The following is a 26,551-nucleotide window of genomic DNA, read 5'->3' as shown; positions in this document are numbered from 1 at the left end:
TTGATCTCTCAATATCGTGTTTATTGGTAGCATTAATTCAAAGAGAAAAAGGGGGAAAGCATGCGTGCGTGAATTGATGCAAAGAGAAAAAGGGGGAAGCATGCGTGCGTGAATTAATGCAAAAAGAAAAAAGGGAAACATAGGTTTAATGTGAACTGATGATTGAGGAGGACTAGAAGCAGGAAAGCATGCGTGATGAAAATTATGGGGGGAAATTAAAAGACGACTTTTAGAGATGACACACAATGAAAAGTGTACTCAGTGTGTTTGCTAAATTTTTTGGATTATGACTATTAAATATGACACACATTATTGTAAGTAATAAATCGTTCAGATTTTAAGAAACATGACATTTTTATGACAAATATTTTTTTTCAAGTCATAGATTAGCGTGTGTCATCGTTCGTGTGTCATTAAAGGTATATTTTCTTGTAGTGGTGCATGAGAGAAGTTGAACGGTTTCAACAGACGCAAGAATATTAGTCAGAATGACTTCTAATTATGGATGTGATACAGACGTTTTTGGGTCCAGAAATCAATTGGGCATTATTCATCTATCTTTTATCTTTCCAACGCCTTTTGAATCACCTCAATCCGATATCGGGAGCTTGAGATATTATCAATTTACTGAAGACAGTGCATGCTGAAATTTTCATTACGGGAATTTTATACAAGGATGATTTGGATGAATTTGAACCAAGAAGAGTCCTTTCATCCTCTACCAAGAGACAAGAAATTGATGGCCATCTTAATTCACCAATTCAAGGCATTCAAGGTTGATGTTATCACCCATTGAAGGCCATTCATGTTCAATCAAGGGGACATGCAATAACTAGCATTCAAAACTTAGCATTCAATACCTTTATCATCTTTTGAAGGCTGATCATATTCTACAAGGGAACAAGCAATGAAGGTTGATTTTATTTCATTAAACCACCAAATTAAGTGATAAAATCAGAAAAGAATTTCAAGACACAAGCTGATTTGGACATGTAGGATGTCCACATTCATCATATGACTTCATTTATCCTCTTTTCTTCCATTTGCAAGCAAAGCAAGGCAGCCCAAGAGTCACCCTCCTTTTTGGACGAATTTAAGGCTAGAATTATCTCAAATTAAAGCTTAATTCATCCATTTTCAATCTACATGGCCAACCATCAAAGGATAAGAAGAATGACAAGTCATTTAATTGAATTCAATTGCATTTAGGTGATTGTTTTTGTAAAAACTCTTCATATGGTGCCTATCAACACTATAAATAGGCACCTCCATGGCATTTGTACTTAGAACTTTTTGCATAATAAACTCTTTGAAAGGTTTCGTTCATTTTAGTTCTTGGATTAGAACTCTATCGGTTTCTTGTCAGTCTTGAAGCTTTCCTCCATTTCATTTTTATAACGTTGGTTCCTAGCTCGTCATTTATAGCTAGTAGGTCACGTTCCATCTACTTCCACTTCGATTCCATCTCATTATATTGTTGGTTCCTATCTCCATATAGACAATCCATTTTCCTTTCAATCCATCTTACACATTTCACGCCATTACAAACCCATACCTTCGCCATACTTCAATTTCATCCAAACTACAACTTCCATCATATTCCGTACTTAACCAAATCCTAAAATTTTTTTCCATATCAATCATTTCCATTACTTCTCTATCTTTCATTAACATCTTACAAGTCATGATTTTCAGGTTCAAAGCAAACAATTCAATCTCTTACTAGAATCACGATCGGACAATCATATATATGACTCGAAAATCATAATCGAGATTTATCATTTGGTATCAGAGCGAGTTGATTCAGTAAGATTTTACATATATTTTCAAAATGTTTTTAAAAACTATATATTATATATATTTTTTCAAAATATTTTAAAAACTATATATTATATATATTTTCAAAATGTTTTAAAAACTATATATTATATAAGTTTTCGAAATCTTTCAAAAACTATATATTATATATATATTTCTAAAATCATTTGCAAACTATATAATATATACATACATAAAAATAAAATAAAATAAAAAATATTCGGATGAAAATGAGTGTCTACACTTGGGATGTTTTAAATGACAATACAATAACCATTGATGAGTTTCCAAACATAAGGTCATATTGCAATTTTTGTCACTAATTTGTTCTCCTATGTAGTTACTGCAATACTCAAGTTGTTAACTGATTTTGTCAATTAAAAAAGGTTTAATTCTAAAAAATTGTTCTAGATAGTCTAGAAATCTATATTCGTTGGTAATCTCCAGTTAAAATTTCAATTCCAAATATGAAGTATAAATAGTTTCATGCATTTTTCCAAAACTAGAAATTTGATGAAATTGCAGATGTCACCACTAAACAGTGATGTTTTATCGGTTTATGATTATTTTTCAGCCCTCATGGTCTTCATACACTAGAAATATCATCATCTTGACAATCTTGGTTAATCTGCAGCTTCAAATGGTAAATGGTTTAGGAGATCCAGCCCAAATACACCAAAAATAACAACATTGTACTTTGTTTTTATTTTATGGTAAACTAACTATTTGGTCATCTACTTATTACTTGTTTTCTTTTTTTTATCCAACTATTATTTTCTAAAACTTATGCTAACGTTATGTTTTTGTCCTATTTTGGTCATCAATCATTAAAAAATTAATGGAGATATTGGCGTGTTGCCATAAAATAGTCATCATTCAAAAAATAATAAAAAAATGTCATGTCAGTATCAACGTTAATTTTTTAACAGCGATTGACCAAAATAAAACTAAAGTATAACGTTAGATATGATTTTGAAAAAAATAGTTGAGTGACCAAAATAGAAACTAAGTAATATAAGAATGAACAAATAAGTAGGTTAACCTTTATTTTAGGGTAAATTATATGGTTAGTACCCCGACTATAATTTTTGTTATGTTCTGTTCACCCAATTATTTTTTTCAATCATATATAATGTTACGTTTTGATTTTGTTTTGATAATCCATCATTACAAAAAATAACAGAACTGCTATCATGACATTTTTTATTTTTTAATGATGACATAACATTAACACGTTAAGATCACCGTTAATTTTTAATAAAATATAACTAAAATGAAATCAAAACAAAATTTTAAGTATAATTTTTTAAAAAAATTGGGTGACTAAAATAAAACAAAAGTTATAATTGTGGGTACTAAATGTCCCTTTATTTTTTAAGTCTTACATTTTTTTCAATGTGAATGTGATCGAAGGTTTCACTCCTTTGTCTTTTGACAATTTACAATGTTCTTTTTTCTATAAGAAAAAGAAAAAAGTGTGATTGGTAGTTGGGGAGAGGCGACAAATTATGTTGAGTTTCCAAATTTAGAACCTAATTAGTTAATTGATTGTAGACTGAACCCATCATCATCAAACCAGCTATCCATCTCATTGGCATGTCTTTTGAAATGTTAGCTAACTTAAATTAATAAACAAACAGAAAGCTTTGAAATTGTACAAGTCAATAAAGCTCATTTGCACGAATAATATAATTAGAAATGTCAGGGAATTAAAATTGTCAATACTTTTTTTTTGGAAGGATCGTTGGAAATTTTCTGAGGTTGAAAATTTGCAATTTCTTAATTTAATTAAAATGAGACGCATTGAATTTCAAGAAGAAGACCACAATTATCACGCTTTTTTCTACATTGGAGAGAAATGTTAGATAACACGACTCACGTCCTTTTCCATTAATTCTTCATTTCACATTATAAAGTCACATTCAAAACACGACGCACATAATTCACGCAACAAAGGAAATTTATATTTATAGAAAAATTATAAGCTCTTTTTCGATGGCGGATTTTGGACAGGGGTCTGTTTCAAAAACTTTAAAAGTTTATTTTAAAATTTTAAAATTTTGAAAAACTATTGCGTCCCTCAAACTAATTAAAAATAAATATAAGTTTTGACGAATGATTTTCATCATTGACCGTTAAGATATTGTAGTGGTCTATGGTGTTGATGTGATGCTTCACGATGGTTAATATATAGAAAATTCTCTTGAAAGTTGTCTTTGCCACATTCGTATCCTTAACTTCTAACAGATAGTTGCCTGACCACAGATCAATCTTTGGGAAAATGCACGCTCCTCTCATCTGGTCAAAGAGGTCGTTTATCCTGGAGAGTAGGTAACGATTCTTAATGGTTAACTTGTTCAAATGTCTGTAGTCGATGCACAACTACATCGACCCATCATTCTTCTTAACAGATAAGACCATCTCTCCCCAAAAAGAGATGCTTGGTTGGATGAAGCCCTTCTCTAGCAATTCTGAATTTGAGCCTTTAACTCATTTAATTCTGTTGGTGCCATACGATAGGTAGCAATAGACACCAGAGTTGAACCCAACAATACCTCAATACCGAACACTAATTCACGCTCGGGTGGCAAACCTGAAAATTCTTCTAGGAACACATCAAGAAAATCTCGCACTGTTCAGATATCCTCGAGTATAGGTACTGAAATTCGGGTGTCGACCACGTGAGCCGAGAAGATCTCACATCCATGGTCGATCATCCTTTGGGCTTTTAAAGCTGATATTATCCTTGTCTGACGAGGTCTCACTGGTCACTACTACCTTGGTCCCATCGACTGTTCTGAGTTTAAACCACCTGACTTTGCACCTCAAACTGGCATCATGCTCGGTTACCAATCCATTCCCAATATCACATCGAATTCTCTAAAGGGTAACTCTATCAAATCTGCAGGAAAGTTTTGATCCTGGATCCTCATTGGGTATCATCTAAATTTTTTTCTACAAGGACGTCTAGACCTAGGGGTTTGAAACTTAAATGCCTATTTTTAGGTCATTTGCTGGAATTTTTATTTCTTGAACTAGGTCAGAGCATATGTAAGAGTGGGTGGAATCAGGGTCTATCAACGCAAAAACTGGAATGGAAAAGATCGTGAATGTACCTGATATAATATATGCTACGTTGCACTCCTCTCGGGCTCTCACTGCATACTACCTGGAATCCACTCTCGGCTCTACACCAACTATTGATCTGGTTGTCCCATGGCTCTACTGTCCAGACACAGTGCTACCACCTCTAGCTGGCCTCGACCCCTCTGCACCAACGGTGTTGATCTCTGAGTTGTTAAAGATGTCGTACCCTAAGCTCCTTAGCAGTCTCAAACAAAGTGGTACAGGGAGTCACAACTTTAACAACCCATCTAACCCTATTGGTACATCCATGGGTGCCTCATCCCACATTGAGCACAAATGAGTTGAGTGAATACTCTGGTCGACTCATTGGCGCTACCCTGGAGGCTAAGTTCAATGGCCTCCTCTGGAATTGAACCTACCTCCTTGGCCAAAACTCTACCCAGTCCTCATCGACTATGCTGTTGGGGGGCTCGACAAACCCTAACTATCTCTATCCCTCTTGGTTAGAGTCTAAAATGGCCTCGCTGGCTTAGTGGTTCTCATGATCTATCTTGAAATCTCACTGGAATACCTAGTTTGTCTATCTAGTGCCCTCTCAACTGCTTTTTCCTGGTGGGCCAGTTGGGCAAGATCCTGGGAGGATCAGCTGCAAGGTGTGTCAAAATGTCACAGCGAAAGCCCTCTCTGAACTTGTGACAGCTATACTCTTTTATCAAAATCAGCTCTGCAATATATTTGCTAATCCTAAGAACCTCTCGCTCATACTCCATTACTTAGCAATCACCTTGAGTAAAGTTTATGAACTACTCCATCAAGTTATCAATGTGAGTCTACCCGATGTACTTCTATCTGAACTCTGTGAAGAACTGCTCCCATACGGCCTCTCTGGTTCCATAGCCACCTCAATTGTCTCCCATAAATCTATGGTGTCACCCTTGAGCAGGGCAGTGACACACTCAATATTACCCTATAGGGTAAGATACAACTGTCAGAGGGTGCAGAGCGTATCTCTGAGCATTAGTCTACTACAATAGGATTGTCATCTTCATAATCGAAGAAATCGGTGGTCTTATACATACGGAGTCGATCAACTGGGGACTTATGGGGAATGATTATTGACTGAGCTGGGAATACTGGTGGGGGGAGGTGGTGTAGCTTTGGAACTAGGTAGGGACCTAACTATCTGTCTAAGTACGGAGGTGAGGTCCCTAAAAAAGGTCACCTCCTCAACCCTCGCATCCACTGGTGCTTGCCTCTGAACTGTATCCTGGATAAACTATTCACCGGAATCTACTGCTAGTGAGGCATGACTCTCATCTCTGCCCTCCCGACTATAAGTTGGGTCGTCTGCCATGGGTTCTATATGAAATTAAAAAGAAAAGGGGATCATTTCGTCATTCCAGTTGTTATAGTACTCTTGACTCCCTAGTGGCATGTACATATATAGACAATGACTAAATTTGACCCACGGTCCTAGGAAAAATTAAACCTGGATGCCCTCGTACCACTAAATGTAACACCCTAATCTAGTACAACCCAAAGATCCATGGATTACAATGCTACACGGAACTACCGAAATAGTAACCCAAAATTTTTCTTTAAAAATTGCTTTATAATTAACTGAAAATAGATCATCCATAATAATAAAATAAAATGTGACAATAATATGCATTTACAAAAACAATGGGGAGCTCCTAGAAATTTATCCAAAATAATACAATACCAAGTAAAATCAAGCTACGACTGAATACACATAAGGCTCCATAAATAGTACATGCCCTCTAAAGATGACTCAAGACGTACTCTGATGATCGCTGATGGTATGAACTGCTACACTAGAATGTCTGGTGATGATAACTCCCCACAAACTGCTCCTAAGAACCTACGCACGAAAACACATTCGAACGCTAAGCTTACAAGCTTAGTGCCTCACTAATAATTTGTACTATACTATATGCATTCACTAAATGAACTGGCTAGCGGCACAAGTCTAAACATGCAAGGATACTGATTTTAACTACTAAGTAGGTATCATGGTATGGTTGAGGGTTCTACATCTCGGAGCTCACACACCTCTCTAGCCTTTATAAGATACCCTCGGGTATCTAGGGTGAGAACCGGAGCTACATAAAAAATGTACACCCGACAACTTACTCCGTCGAGTCTTGGGGTATCTACACCCAGTTGGTTGCTGAAGTGTCTTGGTACTAACTTGGATATCCACTAACTATCATAATTCTTCTAAGTGGAACTCATGTGTCCTAGTTGTTTCTCGACTATCAAATAAGGGTATTTTATGTATTCCTAGCTGATTATGTTTCTATTGTTATGATATTAATTATTGTTATCGCTTGAAGTCTTATTTACTGTTATCCTGGTGTGTTTGGGGTAACTCAGGTCTGATATATTATTCCATGCGTTAATTATCCAAACATGTTTGTCAGTGCTGATATTGACTCCTTAGTATCGATACTAAACCCCTATATCGATACTCACATATTGGTATCGATACCCTCTGACTGACATAGATTGATCTGGTAAGTTAGTATCGATACTCTTGGATTAGTATCAACACTCTGGCATTGGGATATCGATATTGGCCTAAGTATCAATACCAAATTTAGGTTTGATGTTTTTGAAAAATACAACCAGTACCAATACCACCATTGTAGTATCGATACCATTACCTTGGTAAGATACTCTTGGTGAGTATCAGTACCAAAATTGCATACTGGATTGGTGGTCTTGATACCAACACGATTAGTATCAAAACTGGGACCCCAGTATCAATACTCCTTGCATGAGTATCGATACTCCCCTTTAAAACTTGTTTGAGTTTTGCCAACTGAATAATAATATCAATATTGTCCTTTCAATATCGATATTACTGCTACGGGGTGCCCTGCTTTGGCTTAAAAATCCTATCTTTCTACCCCAAAAGCCCTAATAAGGTCCCCAACTGATGTTAAAGTGTTTTATCTGATATAAGGGATCATAAAGAGGTCTTAATACATGCTGAAACACCTAAATTATGAATCGACCATGAAAATGTTTCAAGCTTATGCAACCTACAAAATCTCATCTAAATAAGATACACATGGTATAGTCGAGTTAGAAGTGAGTTACTTGAGTATCTAGGTTGCTAGAAGTGTCAATGGCTCAACCCAAGGTGAGTTTTTCCTTCCACTAGCTTTGGAGCTCTCTTCAAGTTCTCTCCCTAATAAGAATCAATGCAATAGTTACCAACTAAATTTAGGGGTTAAGAAAGGTTTAAAAACACTTCTAAAGATCTAAGAATCATGAAAATCGAATTAAAACTCAAAGGTTTTATAAACCCTAACAAAACCCATTTTCTAAAATCATGGTCAAACCTTGTGTTTAGGAGCTTGAAATAAAGCTAGAGGTGAGCGAATTATGATTCTTAGCTTAACTTCTCCTTGAAACACTTGAAAATCTATAAAGTTTCCATATTTTAGCTTGGCTTGTGGAAGAAAGTGAAGAGAAGACAAGAAGATAAGAGTTGGTATGGAAAAGAGGGATAGCGATTCAGACGTGATATCATCTAATTTTAATTATTTTCAATTTTTAATTTAAACAATGGTAAAATTGCTTCCTTGGACCCTCTATGTTTTACTGCAAACTAAAAATATCCTTTTTTATTTATTGTTGGGCTTAAACCAAGCCCAATTCCTCTTACTTGGGTCAAGTCTTCCTGCACGCTAAAGAATTAATCCAAGGCCCATCTAAGGTTAGCCCAAAACTCCTAACCCTAGATCCGGGGTGTTACATCAAGCAACTACAATTCATGAAATGCAATAATGCTAAACAACAATGTTGTCAAGCCAACTCAGATTTTTAACTCACTTTTTCAGTGCTTAGGATTTTTCATTGCTGCTAAAAAGGGTAGCATAGATTGATCTCAAATTAAGGAATGTATTGTCAACTTAATAAAGTCAGAATCCATAGAGTGATGTAAAGTGCAAGGAAGATGTATCCGATCAATACTTAGCTAAATTAGAAAAATGATCCTACTCACTTATTTAAACTTTCAATGTTATATCAACATCTTTCTCACTTTTTTTTATTGCTAGAGCATGTGTTAGGTAACTCCAGAATTCTTTTCCTTTTTTTCAATGCTAGAGCCAGTGCTAGGCACCTCTAGCATTCTTTTGTTTCCATTTTATTACTAGAGCCAATTTTAGGCACCTGGGGTTGATAAATAGTCACCCCGCTTATCATATACTCACCAAAATTGAGATGGGTAGTTTTACTTTTCTCTTTACTTTTTTATTTGTCTACTATTATTGGTGGTTGTGGTTGCGGATGGTGATCGAATGAGATTAGTGATGGTGGCTCATGTTTAGTATGCACAAGGATGATGGTTGTGGTGTTTGGTACTTGGATGAAATGAATATTATTAATGGTTTGAAGATCATGGGGAGATGATGTAGCACGAGTGCGGTTATTGACATGTTTAGTGCAGACGACGATCGAAAGAACATCAAAAGGTGACGGTGTAAATAAATTGAGGTCAATGACAACCGTTTTTAGGAACTTAGGATCTTTTTAAAATATATGATTTTAACATGCAACACCAACATTTCTTAGTGGTAGTTAACATCAATGACAACAATGAAAGCAAATTAAAAATTTAGTGATCGTTTTACAAATTTTAAAAATTTAGAGATCAAAATACAAATGCCCTAAAACTTCAGGGATCATTTAGACAGTTAATCCTAAGTTATATTAGTTTTTCAAACTGTCAACAAACATTAGAATTTTAATTAATTAATTTACTAGTATTAATATATTTAATAAATTATTTAATTACAAAGGTAGTAGTCTAGTAAGACGCTGTCATGGGTAATGGATGCCCCCCCCCCCCAAGAAACTCCAAACGTAACTATTGTTCCTTTCCTCGCTTTAGTTACTCCCCAAACGTGTATTTGAAATTGTCAAAACCTCTCAATGATACACGTTGACGACTCATTGTTTCTCTTTTTTTTATTCAATATATCTATTGGTAATTAATTAGTTAACTGCATTTGATTTGCTTATTATTGAGAAAATTCAATATCGCCTCATTGTAATCATCAGAGAATCATTCGTTTGCAAATCACCTGCACTTTCGATTAAATTAAATGGCTTGACCATGTTTAGGGTACGAAAAAATTAGATAGGATGGGTTTCAATTTAGTTTATTAGAGTTATTTTTTTTAAAATCGAGTGTAGATGAGTTAGATGTGAGAAAAGATAAAAAAAACTAAAATTAGGTTAGAGCTAAATTTTGAATTGTATGGTCTAGTTTAATGATTAAATGTTGTACCATTAGGGGAGTTTTGGGTTCAAATTACTCTTATTATTAACATTTATAAATAATTTGTTGATCTAGTGAGATAAGATATTATATATATATATATATATATTTGAATTGGTCTTAGGTTATTATAAGATAATATATGTAGGGATGGGCACGGGATGGGTTTCGGCTAACCTGACCTGAAAAATATACATCCTCCACCTAAATCGAACTCGACCCGACTCGAAATAATACAAAATATTGTTTTTATTCAATAAAACTAGGAATTTAATTGAAAAATTATATATAAAGGAGTACTATTGTAATTATCCTAAATGTATAAGGTAAAATTATATTTTTTTGGTCGGGTCGGGTCGGGATTTTTCACCCTAAACTCGAACCCGACTTGACCCAAACCCAAAATAAAAAAAACCGACTCGATCAAATTGGGTCGGGTGGAAACCCGTCGGTTTTGGGTCCCATACCCAACCCTAAATATATGTTCATAATTTTTCTTAGTTATTAACAAGGCATACACACCTTACAGAAGCAGTTGCCCGAACCCAAGATTTCTAGGAAGAATATCACTCACCCTTAACCACTAAGATCACTTAATAGGTTTCAAATATCAAACTTTTAAATAAAATTTAAAAAAAAACTAAATCTTAATATTGTAAATAAAATAAAATAAATTAAAATTTAAGTAAACTTCCTTATAATAATAAATTTACAAAATTATCTCTCTATTATCTCTATATAAGTTTTAGTACTTTTTAAAAAATACTACTATATATTTAAAGACGGCCCCATCACTCCCAGTGATTCTCGTTTTCCCTTTTTATTTTTCATGTATACATGCAAGACAATATTTCAATAGTATCTTCCGTTGTCCTCATTCCTATATAATCACAATACTATCCAATATATTTATATAGACAAAAGATTTAATTATACAATATAAAATTTAAAAAATATATTACTTTAGAATTATTAGATAAAAATAGAAGATTGATTATGGTAAAAAAATGATATTAAAATTATACTTTTTATACAACAAAAATATGAGAAATAAATTCATATGCAACAATTAAATTACTCAATACAATATACAATGCAAGTTATATCATTATTAAATGTTTTCAAGTATAAACAAGATTAATTATTAAATAAAATATATTTAAATATAAATTAAATTAATTTTGGATACAAATTATAGGGTGGAAATTAAAGCAAGAATAAATCTAAGATTTATATAATAATTTGGTACTGTAGAATTAGATGATGTCAAGTAAGTTTTTGAATGAAATGTTATCTCAACTTAATTTTTATTAAAAAAAGCATACGAACAAGTAGATCTTTAAAATTTAAAAGACATCTTAACTAAATCATGATTTTAAAATTTCTATAATCAAGTTTCATATATATGATTTTATTTAATCATAATTTTTAAATAAATACTCAATTGGGGCAATATATTTTTTTCTAAAAATTTACTTATTTATTATCTAATTCAACGAAGATAAATTTATTATATGAATATGAGAAATAAAATAATTATCTTAATCTTAATTGATATTAAATTTCAACATCAATCTTAAGTGTTTTCCCACCCTTGTGAAAGCAATATACAACTTTATTGGAGAAAGAAGACGTTTGGTGAGTTTAGTTGAGAAATACAATGAATGGATCATTAGTTTCTGTGTTAATGAAGGAATTAAATATTAATGATGAATTAGCCAATGATAGGGCCCACCCAGAAATCTCAAGGCTTTGGCCCCAATTTGCAGTTGACTTCTTCTTCCTTTTTTTTTTTCCAGTTTCTTTAATTTTCTAATGTTGGAGCATATGAATCCTTTAGCAGGCTTTGCATCAATACACTATTAATGTATAGATTTATATATTAATATAAACAGGTTTATACATATTCTTAAATTTAAATATAAATAATTACTTTTTACTCGATGTTTAAATTATTTTTTCCTAATGAATAGACTGTTTTTCTTTTTGACTTTTTATAAGGGTGTTTTGACCTTTAGCCTAAAAAAACATTTTATAATTCTTTTGGTTCAATGATTTAGCACATTTAGAGATGGGTTGTAAATAAAATCAACCGAGCTTGAGTATTGTTGATTCAGACTTGACTCAAAAAATTTAAAATTAAGTTCGATTTAATTCTAAAACTCATGAGTTTAAAATTATCAAGTTTGACTCAAACACAAAATAAAAAATTAAATTTAACTCAAATTCGAAAAATATGAACTCAAAACATTACAAATTTAACTCAATTGAAGCTTGAATTGGAGCTCGATTCAAGCTCAAACTTGAACAAGAACTTGAACAAGAACTTGAACATATGAAAATCGTATGCTATAGTTCTTTTTGAAAAACAAAAATATATAAATATTAATATTAATGATAATTTAATTAAAAAATTAAAATTTTAATATATTATTCTTTTGAATTGCTCTTGAACTTTTGAATCATTTATTAAATAACTAGCTTCAATTCATTTAAAATTAAAATTAAGTTCAAATTTTAAATTAAATCTTTTCAAGTTAAATATTAACTAAACTTAATCAAATTAAACTTAAACAAGACAATTTATAATATACCTAGTCTTATTTGCAGCCATATCTAGAGGGCGAGAAACTAGAGTGGAGTATAAAAGGGAGGTTGATACAGCCGGTTGCTTCCTCGCTCTTTCTTTTCTTTTCCTCGAACTTGGAAATAAACATAACAAAAAAAAGTCAATACTCATCTCCTTTCCTATATCTAATTCTGCTTTTCCAAAGAAAATTTATCGAAACTGCAAACATAAAGACAAACAGTTGTTATTATATCAGTTATGGGGAACTGCTTTGGAACTCAACAAGTTGATCACCATAGCCAGTCCACCGTAAAGCCATCCAGCCCGGGTACGTCGAAACTAAAAGTCGGCAAACAAAATGGATCGCCGCCGCCCACAACGAACAAAGAGAGAGGTGGCTCTGAAGGAAGAAGCAAGGAGGGTGAAAAGGCGGCCGTGCCCGCTAGCGGAAAGAATCTGATGAGCACCACCTTGAAAATATTTACTCTGGCAGAACTCAAGGCTGCCACCAGAAATTTCAAGCCGGCTACGGTACTAGGTGAGGGCGGTTTCGGTAGAGTATTCAAAGGTTGGGTGGATGAGAAAACCTATGCTCCTTCAAAAGTTGGCGTTGGCATGGCGGTCGCCGTCAAGAAATCAAATCCCGATAGCTCTCAAGGCTTGCAAGAATGGCAGGTATTTCTCTTCTTTTTCCTTTTTTTTAATTAAATAATTTGCTTCCTAAGCAAATTAAATTAATTTAAAGAAATATATTACATGTTCTCTACACTTAATAATAATGTTATAATATTACTACCACCACGCATGAACCAACTTACAGTAGTTAAAAGAATCGTTGTTGTTCTTAGAGATCATGAGTTTGAGCACAAATGGCTACAATAGGATGATTGAGCGTTCATTATCAATTGTTGAAAGTATTTAGAACATATACTTATTTTGTAATCACCTTAGCCTAATAAAAAAATATTACTACCACCACATTTAAAAATATTTTAAATATTTTTTAAAAATAATTTATTAAAGTCTACAACAAATCTTTATAGTATGTAAAAATTTCATTTAGTTCTCTATTATAAAATTTTTTAGTTTTCTTTTTATTTTTGAAACTAAACATAGAGTCGGGAGTAATAACTGCAGTAATACAATTCGCTAGAATAGATTGAAAATTTTAAGGCGTAGGCGATATAGTAGCATAATGTGCAAGAGCGTGAGATACACTATTCGTTTCTCGCCGAATTATATCTTCCATATATTTTGAAAGTGAACAAATGAAAATAATATGAATCATGTTAATCCGTTTTGTTAACAAAACATATATTTAAAAAAAATTATATGAATTTTCAATTAAATTCTTATTCCTCAATCTAAATTTTTAAACTCCATATTTATTATTGTTCGTTTTTTATCAATTAAACGTTTTCGGAATTTAATTTAAAATTGTATTTTGTGTTCTTATGACTACTGTAATGCATAAGTAATTTTTTATTTTCTTTTTCATTGAATGTTTTTGTTTTTCTAATAATTATTTTTATATTTTTTCAAATTTTCTATTTTATATTTTAATAAATTTTCAACAAAAAAAAGAAGAAAATGTTATGAATTCTTTAGTCTTTATTTTTCTAATTTAATATTTTTTCCTAGTAAGAAAATTCATGGACTTATATAATTTTTGTTCATTCACTTTCGAAATGTATAGAGATTAAATTACACTTTCTTTAAAACATTACTTTACTTAATTTTAAAATTAATAATGTCCGGGGGCGGAACTTCGTAGGAGTCAAGAGTTTCCCCCGCCAATTTGTTTTAAAAGTTTATTAATATTAAATATATATATTTTAGGAAATATATAAAACAAGTTCTATTGGGCCTCCCTAATTGAAAAAAGTTAAATATTATTATGAGATCATTCATTAATTGATATTATTAGACTTCCTTTATTTTGTTTACCCCATTTTAATAAATTCCTGATAGTGACATTAATAATGCGAAAACCAAATTATTAAAGTAAACTAATAATAGTTTTAACATTTTGAACTAACATTTTAACTTTAAAAGGAAAATCCTAAAAAAATCGTTTAAAATTCCTAAAACTAAATATAAAGCCTTGGAAGTCACATAGCAAGAGGATGGGGTTTCTCTGGGCGCACGTTAGCAAGACTAATGTGTTCTTAGCTATTCTTTTTCGTTGCTAATTTTGCTTTGGGTCTGTTAATTTTGGGGGGTTTCTGGTTTGCTTTTTTAGTTAGTTGTATGGATTTGAAGCTATTGAACCTTGATTGGAGGAAATTATTTGCGGGAGCGGAAGAACAATCCCTTGATTTCTTTCCCCCGTAGATTTTGGATGGTGTGGCTACTATTAAGCCTTCGTCGACTATGTTTGAGGAAGGGATTGCTGAGTGGAATCATGCGGTAGTGGGTCAGTTCATTGGTGTTGCTCTGAACTTTGGATCGATGCAGCGGATTATTAGAATGCTTTGGGGGAAGTCCTCACCAGTAAATGTCAGTTTAGCTGGATCCAACCTTTACGTTTTCTCATTTTTGAATGCAATATTGAGAGATTGGGTACTCGAGAATGGGCCTTGGCATGTTTATAATAAGCCTATGGTGTTGAGAAAATGGGAACCTTGTATACAGAAGTTGGATTTCGACTTGTCTTACATGCCAATTTGGGTGCAGCTGTATAATGTTCCTCTGGAACTTTATTCTAAAAAGGGACTCAGTTATATTGCTAGTGTTTTGGGTAACCCTCTGTATATGGATTCAGTTACTGCTTCAAAGGAGAGACTTGAATTTGCTAAAGTGTGTGTGGAAATTGAAGCTGAGACTGAGCTTCCTTATGTGATTCATGTAGCTTTAAACGATGGATCCACTGTGAGAGTCAAAGTGTATGTACCTTGGCTGCCAAAATATTGTGTTAAGTGTAAAAACCTTTGGCCATCATATTAAAATGTGTGTAGAGGTTAAGAAGACTTCATCGAAGAGTGAGAAGGTTCAGATTTGGAGAAAGAAAGAGATTATTAGTTCATCTGAGCTTTGTGATAAGGAGAAGTTGAATGTGAATGATAATGCAACCTTTGAGAAACCTAACTGTTCAACATGCTCTTCAGGCAATGTGAGCAATACTAATGATGAGATAAAGGTGAATTCAGGGCTGCAGGTGGGTATTGCTAAGGAGACTATTGTGTTCGCCTTGTAAGAGGGTAGTGGTGCTGATGTGCAGGGAGATGTGAATGTTGGAGTTTCTAGGCAGGACTCCAGCATAGAAATGGTCGATCTTACTGAAGCACTAAAGGGAGTTGATTCTGATGGAAATATCAACTCTAAAGTAGTTGAGGAAGTAGTCTTAAAAGTGCTACAAGAGGATGCCAGTTCTGGTGGTGAATTTTCCATCTTTATAGGATTCTATGATCCAAAAGAAGAAGATTAGGGGTAGGAAAAAAAAGATAATGTTGGCTCTTCCAGTAAATTGGAATCTTTGGCAGGTGGTAGTGCTATAGATAGTCCTAGGAAAACTCGGGTGACCTCCTTGGGGGTTGTTGTGTTACTCAATGAAATCAAGGCAAAAAAGAAAGATCATGTAGAAAGAGCCAAAGGTAATGCGCTGAATGTGGGTGTTGGTAGTGGTGCTGCTCCTATCCCTCTTTGATGATTATTAGTTTTTGGAATATAAAGGGGATCAATAGCCCTCTTAAGTAGTAAAAGGTGTTAAAGAGGTTAGAAAATTTAGGAGTTGATGTAGTTTGCCTTATGAAATCTCGAATTAGAAGAATTAACTCTTCTAAATTCTTCACTGCTTTTCCTATTGACTGGAACTTGGTTGCTAATTATGATTTTATGGAAGAAACAATTAGCTTTTACTGTTTTGAAGGGTAGTGATCAAGCTCTCTCTATTGTAGGAGTTATCAATGGTCATAGGACAGTGGTCACTGCTGTCTGTGGCAGTAATAATAGTTTGACTAGAAGAGGGCTTTGAGATCATTTAAAGGATTTGGAGGGTGAGATAGGCTCTTCTTCTTGGTTGATTGGTGGAGATTTCAATGTTATAGCTAGAGCTGATGAAAACTCTGATTTTGAAATTTTGGGGATGCATAGTTCTTCTGATATGGAGGAGTTTCAAGGTTGTTTAGAGAATTTGGATCTTATAGATCACCATTTCCTTGGGTTTCTCTTCACTTGGTCTAATAGACAAGAGTGTGCTTATTTGGCTCGCAAATTGGACAGAGTCTTAAGGCACAGGGAGTTTCTGGTCACTGCCTTGGTGTTGTATGGACTCAGAAGGATGTTATGGCTAAGAGGCCTAAGCCTTTCAAAATTTTCAACTACTGGACTTCAAATGGGAATTTTTTGAGAATTGATAAAGATTCTTGGATGGAGCATTGTGAAGGAAACCCTATGCATTGTTTGTTTATAAAGTTGAAAAGACTTAAGCCTAGGTTAAAAGAACTTAATAAGGAGCATTTTTCTGACATATCTAGCAAAGTGCTTAGTAAGAGGGTTGAGCTTCAAAAGATTCAAATCTTCAATCTTACTCAAGTTGATCAAATGAGACTAGATGAGGAAAAATAAATCCATGCAGAGCTGGTGAATCTGGAAGTTGCTGAATCTGAGTTTTATAGGCAAAAAGGCCAAGGTGCACTGGCTAAAAGAAGGGGATATAAATACTAGATTCCATCAGAGGGTTGAATCCAACAAGAAGAGGAATACCATTAAAGTAATAAAGAGTGAGAATGGACAACACTTTGACTCCTTTGATTCCTTTGATGATATGGTGCTGAGTTAGTGAATTTTTTCATTAACCTCATTGGTACTACTGACTCTACTTCAGGGTTGTTCAGTGGAGTGTTTGAAAACCTTGCTAAACTATTTCTTGCTTAAGGGGGCTGGTGAGATGCTTACAAAAGAGGTAACTGACAGAGAAATTAAAGAAGCTTTGCTTAGGCAAGGAAATAAAAAAAGTCCTGGCCCTGATGGGTACACTTCTTGGTTCTTCAAGGCTGTTTGGGATGTCGTTGGAAGACATTTTTTGGTTGCTGTGAGGTACTTCTTCCAATCTTCCTTCTTATTGTCTACTTTTAATGCTACAACCATTGTCTTAGTTCCTAAGTCTTTGAATGCTTGTTTGGCAAAGGATTTTAGGCCAATTTCTTGTTGCTCTGTGGTTTATAAAACCATTACCAGAATCATTACCACTAGACTTTCTTGCATCTTTCCTGGTATGATCTCTGCTAGCCAGACAACCTTTGTTAAAGGTAGGAATATAGTTGACAACACACTGCTTGCTCAGGAGATAGTTAAAGGCTATTCTAGGAGGAGTCTTTCACCTAGATGTGCTATTAAGATTGACCTGCAAAAGGCATTTGATTCTGTTAACTAGGATTTTTTGCTGGCTGTCCTGGAGGCTATAAGGCTTCCTAGTGGTTTTTTTATTGGATAAGGATCTGTGTAACTACCCCCAAATACTCAGTTTCTTTGAATAGAAGTTTGGTGGAGTATTTTAAGGGTGCTAGAGGGGTTAGGCAAGGAGATTCATTATCTTCTTACCTTTTTATCATTGTAATGAATGTTTCTTCCTTGTTGGATGCTTCTGCTAACAAAGGAATATTTAAATATCATCCTAAGTGTAAGAGAGTCTCTCTTACCCATCTTTTTTTTACGGATGATTTGCTGGTTGCCATGGGTCTCTTGATGCTGTGATGGGGGTTCTGAGCACATTAGAGGTTTTTTCTGATCTCTCTAGACTTAGACTAAATGCCCTGAAAACTGAGCTTTATGCTTGTGGATTGATTGAACATGTACTTGAGCAGATTCAGACTGAAACTAGGTTTAGGGTGGGGCAACTCCCTGTTAGGTACCTTGGGGTACCATTGGTTACCCAAAAGCTTACAGGGAAGGATTGCTCAGCTTTGCTGGTAAAAATCAAAGATAAGCTCAATCAATGGTCTAGTAAGAAGTTGAGTTTTGGTGGAAGATTACAGCTTGTTAAAATTGTTTTGTTCAGTATCTTTAGCTACTGGAGCAGGCAACTCATTCTCCCTAAAGGGGCCATCAGGGACATTGAGAGGCTATGTATGCGATTATTTTGGAAATGAAGTGACACCTCTGCTAGAGGACTCGAGTGAGCTGGAGCCAGGTCTGTTCTTTGAAATCAAAGAGAGGTTTGGGGTTAAGAAGCCTTGTTGTCTGGAGCAGAGCATGTTGTCTGCTGCTTGTCGAGAACATTTTGGCATGTGAAGGCTCACTTTGGATTGCCTGGGTAAAAGAATACTATTTTAGATATGTAGATTATTGGAATGTTGAGTGTAAGGCTCATTTTAGTTGGATTCTGAGTAAGCTGCTTAAATTGTGTGATGAGGCCAGGAGGTTGTTTTACACTAATGTCAGTTGGACTCAAATAAAAGGCAGTTGGATATGGGAAGAATTCGAGACAGGAAGGAGAAGGTTAATTGGCATCGCCTTGTTTGGTTCCTCATATCTCAAAGCTTCTTTTATTTCATGGATGGCCATTCTTGACAGATTACCTACCAAGGATAGACTTGTACGGTTTGGAGTGGTTATAGATAATGTGTGTGGGATGTGTTGTTCTGAGAGGTAATCATCTCTTCTCTGATTGTGCCTAAGCGAGGGAAGTGTGGGGTGCTATCATGCACTCTTGTGGGCTTCGACAGGAGCTACATTGTTGGGATGAAGGAATTCGATGGATGGTTGTGAATTTAAAAGGTGAATCTCTTTTAGTGCGTATCCTTAAGTTAGCTTAGACTAGATTTGTGTACTTCATTTGGGAGGAACATAATCATAGGCATTTTAGAGGTTTGATTCGTTCGATTGATACTATTGTAAGTAAAATAAAAGGTTGTGAAGATTAAATTGTATAGATGTTGCATGGATAAGTTTGATGATGTAAATAGCCAATTGTGCATAGATTGGGGCTTGATTTAATTGTCTAGGGGTTGTTTTGTTTCTTGTAGCAGCTAGTCTGCTCTCTTTTGGATGAATAAAATTTTACTTGTATAAAAAAACATTTTTACTTTTCAAATTTACATTGACTAAAATATCTCCGTATATAGTAGGACTAAAATAAATATTTTGTTATAATACAATGACTTGTGGTAGATTTAACCAAAATAGTTTATTACATCATAAAATATGAGTAATCAAATAAAAAATGTTCATAAAGATGAATGAAGAGTCATAACTCACAAGTATAAACTACGGCCAGGAGTCTTCCCAAATATACGGTGCCGTACGTTTTTTTTATATACTTATATATGTTCAGTCTTTTCTGGCAACATTTCGGAAATAATATTAACAATTTGGCCTGATTTTCTTTGAGTTGACCTAACATCTCTATAATCCTTTTATATATAATGTATTGGAGCATAATTATTGTCTTATCAAAATTTAGTATTTTCTTAATGCAAGATAGTTGGAATTTTATTAACTTTAATTTATGAAAGTTTTAGGGTGACTAAATCGTTCATAAGTCCCTAGAAAGTATAGAATTATAAATTAGGGTATTCTACAAGATTAATCACTTTCATTTTTAATGTTGAACACTTTTCCTCACTAAATTTATCAAACATAATATTTAGCCATTTTTTTATTTAATTAAGACATGATCACTTTTGTTTAATTTTCTCACTAACGACAGTTAAATTTGCATTGACTAAACATTTAAAAGTCAATGAGATAAGTGACCATATCTTAATAAAATAATAACGAACATGATCACATCTTAATGAACTAAAAACGAAAATGATCACATATTATATATTTTGAATTCAGTGAGAAAAATGTACAAAACTTAAACGAAAGTTATCAATCTTGTTGTTTACCCTATAAATTAGTATATAATAAAATTGTATTTTGGCACTCTTAAACAACGGTGAACAAAACTCGATAGGACTTGAAAAATAGCAATTTTTGACATGATTCGATGTTAAAATACTTGACTCGACTTAACTCAATTCAACTAGAAAATCAAATTTGAGTTGAATTATAAAATATGACTCAAATAACTCAAAATATTTAATAATTAGTGGATTGATTTTCAACTTTGAGTCGAATTCCTCAACTCTGCATGATATATGTATATCACATTCGAAAAAATATGAAGAAATATATATGATATATATATGGTTATAAAAAGTTGTTTAAGCTATAATCAATTAGTATAATAACATTATAAATATTTACAATTTAATCTAAACAAAAATTTGAATAACTCGACTCGACTCAAAAAATATATAAATAAAGTCTGAGTTATAAAATATGACTAATATACTCTGATAACTTGAATTTTTAAACACGAGTCGACTCAACTTGATCGAGTACTCACCCCTACTAGTAAAATAAAAAGAAATAATTTAATTATTTTTTAAAAAATATAAGATTATAAGGAGAATTGCATTTTGGGTCTCGTAAAATTTATAACTCAATTTGAAATCCAGGAGGTTTTGGGTTTGAAAATGATGTAGATTTTGGGTGAGGACAGGCAGAGGTGAAATTTTTGGGAAAGTTCAGCCATCCAAACCTAGTAAAGTTGTTGGGATACTGTTGGGAGGAGAACCAGTTCCTCCTTGTCTACGAATACATGCAAAAGGGAAGCTTGGAAAACCACCTCTTCAGATGTATGTCATTTAAGGCACAAAACACTGCTTCTTTGTCTTTGTTTTGAGAGATTGCAGAAAGTTAAAGCTGTTCTCTTATACATATATAACTAAAACTGCAGCAGGAGGAGCAGAGCCTCTTACATGGGGAACTCGGCTTAAAATAGCCATGGGGGCTGCCCAAGGCTTAACCTTTTTGCACACATCAGAGAAGTGTGTTATATACAGGGACTTCAAAGCCTCCAATATTTTACTGGATGGGGTATATTCAAACCCACCCTCTCCGTTTTAGCTTTCTCTAAGTTTTTGTTTTTAACATTTTGAAGTTGTTACACAGTAACATCTACTCAATTTTATTAAACTATTGATAACTGATTGTACTAACAAGTTGATTTGAGAGTGTTCCAGGACTACAACGCCAAACTTTCGGATTTTGGCTTGGCAAAGTTGGGCCCTATAGATGGCAATTCGCATGTCACTACACGGGTTATGGGAACATATGGTTATGCTGCTCCTGAATATGTTGCCACAGGTAATTTACCCATCTTTCTTTTTAAATGCTCACCTCCTCTCTTGCACTATAGAATCAATATAACGCCAAAAATATATTTTCAAAGCTTGATTATATAATTTTTTTTAGTTTTTATTCTCTTTTAGATTATTTTGGCTTCAATAATTCATTTTAAAGTAAAAAAAAATCTCTAACGTTGACTAAAATAATCATTTTTTTTTTCTTCATAGCATCGTAGCCTCCAACCTTTCATTTGACTTACAATTTCTATTAAAGGAGGGGTTTTTTTATCCCAAAATGAAATATTGATATCAAAATGCTCTGAAAGAAAGAATAAAGACTTAAAGTGACTATCAATCAAATATTAGATATATATTTTTCATTATGATTAACAAATTGTATGTACAAATTATAACTTGCATTAGTATGTACAAAAATAATGTAGGTCATTTGTATGTTAAGAGTGATGTGTATGGTTTCGGAGTTGTGTTGTTGGAGATGTTAACGGGCCTAAGGGCCCTGGATACAAATCGACCCAGTGGCGAGCACAATTTGGTAGAATGGGCCGAACATTCATTGACAGAGAAGAGAAAGTTGAAGAAAATAATGGACCCAAAGCTAGAAGAAAAATACCCAATCAAAGCTACATTGCAAGCCGGTGAGATTTTAAAGTGTATGAAATCTGATCCCAGAAGCCGTCCATCCATGGAGAGGTGTTGGAGACACTACAAAGATCAATGACATCAAAGGAATTCAAAAGCTAGTAATAAAGGTAGCAAATCAAGTCGAAGGCTAACGATAATCGGTCTCCGATGCACTCTAAATATGGCTGGAATACAAATAATAAACAGTCCTCCACAACTAGGTCGAATCGGTAGTTATTTTTAGTTCCGGCGATGTGCATGTGACATATTGTGATGATTGTTGCTACTGTCCTTTATGTGATCAGGTTAATTTCATGAAATTTGATTCATGTATACACATAGACAAGTATATTTAGCTCCTTTCTTTTTTACTCGTGTATAGGCAGCTAAAAATAGGGCGTTCAAATCCGGTTACTCGTATTTTCTGGTACCTTAAATATTGGGTATTCAGGATTTTCGAGTCACAAAAATTCGGTCTATGACTCGACCCATATGAAGAGGATACCCTTAAGTCAGGTATCAATAAAACTCGGATACCCACATTTTCGGATCACGAGTACCGGTTAAATGTTTTATTTAATTCTTTTTAACTTATATTATTTTTTAGAAAAATCCATATAAAAAACAAAAATTAAAACTTAAAAGTTTATAACACATAACATAAACATAAAATTTATAAATTATTAATAGAAAAGTAAAATTTAAAAATATAAAAATAAAATAAAATTATAAAATTACAAGTATGTTTAAAATAATTTAAGATTAAAAGAAATAATTTAAATATTAAGGTGAAATAATTGAATAAATAGAATTTTGAAATGTTAGGGTAAAATAATTTGAAATTAGAAATAAAAAATTGAATTTAAAATAAAGTAATAATAAAACAAAAAAAAGAACCGGGTTGGCGGGTCGTGGGTACCCGGTTAAGGGTAATTTTGTGATCCGGCCCAATCCAAAAACCGTAAAAAAAAAACGGATAGGGTACTCAACCAACAAAATCAAGTACTTGCTTTTGAAATACCCAATAATTTTATATCGAATTGGCAGGTCGACGGGTCAAATAATTCAAGTTGACTATTTTTAAACACCCCTAACTAAAATAAGGAAATACAATTCCATTACCGGCGTTCTTGAGGACTAGTTTTATGTCAAATTCAAGAGCATGGATTATTATGAATCACAATGAAAGATTTCCTATTTAAATATCAGCATTAAATAATCTAGAGTATGCATGTACTTTTTTTTTATGGAGTATGCATGTAAATTTTAGTATTAATATACATCTTTTATCAATTAAACAGTTCTCCAATTAAGTCACGCACAGAAGAAATAATTACATTTATTACATAAAATTTTCAAGACAAGAAAATAGTGACAATTAACTCAACGTAACCTAAAAATTCATGATGAACCAGGCAAGCTATGTTAAAGAAATCAATTGTGTTTGGAAGTGGAAATAGGAAGCTGATATTAAGCTCATAGTTTCATTTCTTCTTCTTCTTCCTTTTTCTTTACCCTCCCAGTCGGTTGCTAAGTGCCTTGGCACTAACTTGGATATCCACCTACTGTCATAATTCTGCTAAGAGGAACTCGGGTGTCCTGGCTGTTTCCTGAGCATCAAACAAGGTTAGCTTTATATAACCCTAACTATTACTGTTTCTAATGTTCTTGATACATGCACCAGAGTCCATAATACATGCTTCTTTGGACTAATGTTTCTACTCGAACCTATTAGAAGAACAAAGTCTCGAAGATTCAAAGCATATCTATTCGGTAAGCATAATGTGAATGAATCATTAAACGATTCTAATATTGCTCCCTTTAATGTTTTAGATTCGAGGAAGAATCTTTTTGAAGAAAGGGAGGATGATACATGCATCACAAGGCTCACATCAAAGGAAGAAGTAATGACTCTTCCAAATGATCCACTCGTCCAAGCCTTGGAAAAGAAGATCAGAACAGTGGCAGACTTGCGACAACTTTTTGAATGGTATCCTGATCTTATTTGGTCAACATGTCTTCTGGAGATACAACCTACTGTCTCTTATCTTTCCAATGGTTCTTGAATCGCATCAATCCGATATCGGAAACTCAAGATATGACCATTTTACTGAAGGCAGTGCATGCAGAAAATCCTACACGGGATTAATACGGGATTTTGTAAATATTACGAATTTTCAATATTTATATTGATTATTTGTGATATAATTTAATATAGATGATGAATTATCTTTTAGGATCAGATTTATTATTTTATTAGGAATTAAGGTTGGGTTAAAATATTATTTTTAGTTATTATTATTTTATTAGGAATTAGAGTTAAGACATGTTTAGTTTATTATTATTTTATTCATTAGTTATTTAGGACCTTTAGAACTCAGCCCCTATATAAAGGAGGCTTAAGTCAACTTTGTAATGAAGATTTCTTTGATTAATAATACAACGAGAGTTCGTTTTTTCAAGTGCTGATTGCCTTGTTCCTTCGAAGCTTCTTCTCCTTGAGTTCTTTCAAGTTCTTGTGAGGGAGATTAATCTTCACACTCCAATTTGCCTTTTCGTTGCGACTAGGAGGGTTGGTTAGAGCCATATTATCGTGTTATCCTTTTCATTGCGACTAGGAGGGCTCGATAGGACATTATCCATTGAATTTCCATATATCCATCCACGTCATCAATCATCTTTACCGTTCACCTTCATAAGGGAGATCTTTTGATTTCTTGGTTATCTTATTTTATTTGCAATTCCTTTATCTTTTCTTTATCTTGTTTTAATCTTATTTGTTACATTGTTTCCAGCACCTAAAAGAAACTCTATGTAACAACCCGAGGAAAAAAAACAATTTAAATTGGTGTAATTGGGGGAAATTAAGTGACTAAATTAAAATTTATGAAAACTTGTAGGCCATTTTTGAAGTAAAGGAAATTCAGGGACCAAGCCCTGAATTTCCCCTAAAACTATCGGCAGGATTGGTGTTATAAGCGTGTTTTCTGGTTTTAAACCAGAAAACACAAATGATAATTGCTCAAATTTCCTCCTCTTGTACCCTTACTTCCAAGCCCGTTTCCGAATCCGTTCGACCTCCAATCGTAAAATTGAAACCACCGTCGTGTTCATCTTCGACCCGTGAACAAAACCCAGTAAATCAATTATAGCGAAACGTTGCCAAACGATGTGAATTTCGAGTCAAAGTCTCGACGTTTTTTAGCACTACCGCCGAGAAAATCTTAAATTCATCTCCGATCGTTGATCGGTTTTCGACACCTCCCGCACCATCGTGTTCCTTGTGTCGTTTCGAGTCCGTCAGTGTCAACCTTGGTCTCCGTCGACGGCGGCGCGTGAGGAGGTGGAGCAGTCAAAGATTCGACCGAGTTAAAATTGAGCTCTCCGCCATTCAAAAAGTTGAACCGATCTTTGTACAAGAGACTCTCTGGATCGTTCGACAGCTCGAACCAGCTCTTCTAGATCAGTTAAACCACGTATGCCAGTATTCACCCGTTCAAAAACTGTAGTAGAGCGTGGTGAACCAGCAATTAGTAGATCTACTATTTGAACCTATTATCGAGGTGTGTTCCCTAATTATTACTGAACTATTTTATTGGTTTTAATAAGAGGTACACTGAGTTCTTTGCTTACTGTTTTATTGATGCACCAATTTAATGTGATGATTTATGGAATTTGTGTCACGGTGCAATTGAACTTTTGGATTGAATTACAATAGTATAGCTCTGATCAAGCTAATAAACAGAATGGGCCTAATGTGACTCTTGGGGCCCCAAGATACATTAGGTTGGCTTCCCTTGCTATGTGCTTAGGGTAAGCTATATAGACTTGGACTTACGGGCTTAAAGATACAAGCTATAAAGCTTATCCTTAGGTTGGCTTTCTTTTTACTGTGTGCTTAGAGTAAGCTATATGGAAAATAGTTTTGGAAATTACTGATGGTGTACAAGAAAAGAGTTTAAACTATGATTTTCAAAAGTTAAACTCTTTTATGAATTT

At 33.7% G+C, this 26,551-nt stretch overlaps 1 protein-coding gene across 1 annotated transcript; it reads left to right on the top strand.

The window, feature by feature from the left end:
* Positions 1–12,992: 12,992 nt before the first annotated feature.
* Positions 12,993–22,664, top strand: LOC120126012 (probable serine/threonine-protein kinase PIX13). Its single transcript, XM_039144315.1, has 5 exons — positions 12,993–13,466; positions 21,283–21,418; positions 21,520–21,659; positions 21,806–21,929; positions 22,354–22,664. The coding sequence occupies exons 1-5, from the start codon at positions 13,050–13,052 to the stop codon at positions 22,647–22,649; spliced, it is 1,113 nt and encodes a 370-aa protein (XP_039000246.1). The 5' UTR covers positions 12,993–13,049; the 3' UTR covers positions 22,650–22,664.
* The last annotated feature ends 3,887 nt before the right edge of the window (positions 22,665–26,551 follow it).

The sequence above is a fragment of the Hibiscus syriacus genome, unplaced genomic scaffold, assembly GCF_006381635.1.
Source record: "Hibiscus syriacus cultivar Baekdansim isolate YM2019G1 unplaced genomic scaffold, ASM638163v2 tig00110450_pilon, whole genome shotgun sequence".
Lineage (NCBI taxonomy): Eukaryota > Viridiplantae > Streptophyta > Magnoliopsida > Malvales > Malvaceae > Hibiscus > Hibiscus syriacus.
Note: the sequence above shows the minus strand (reverse complement) of the source record. Positions and strands in the feature narration are given on the sequence as shown.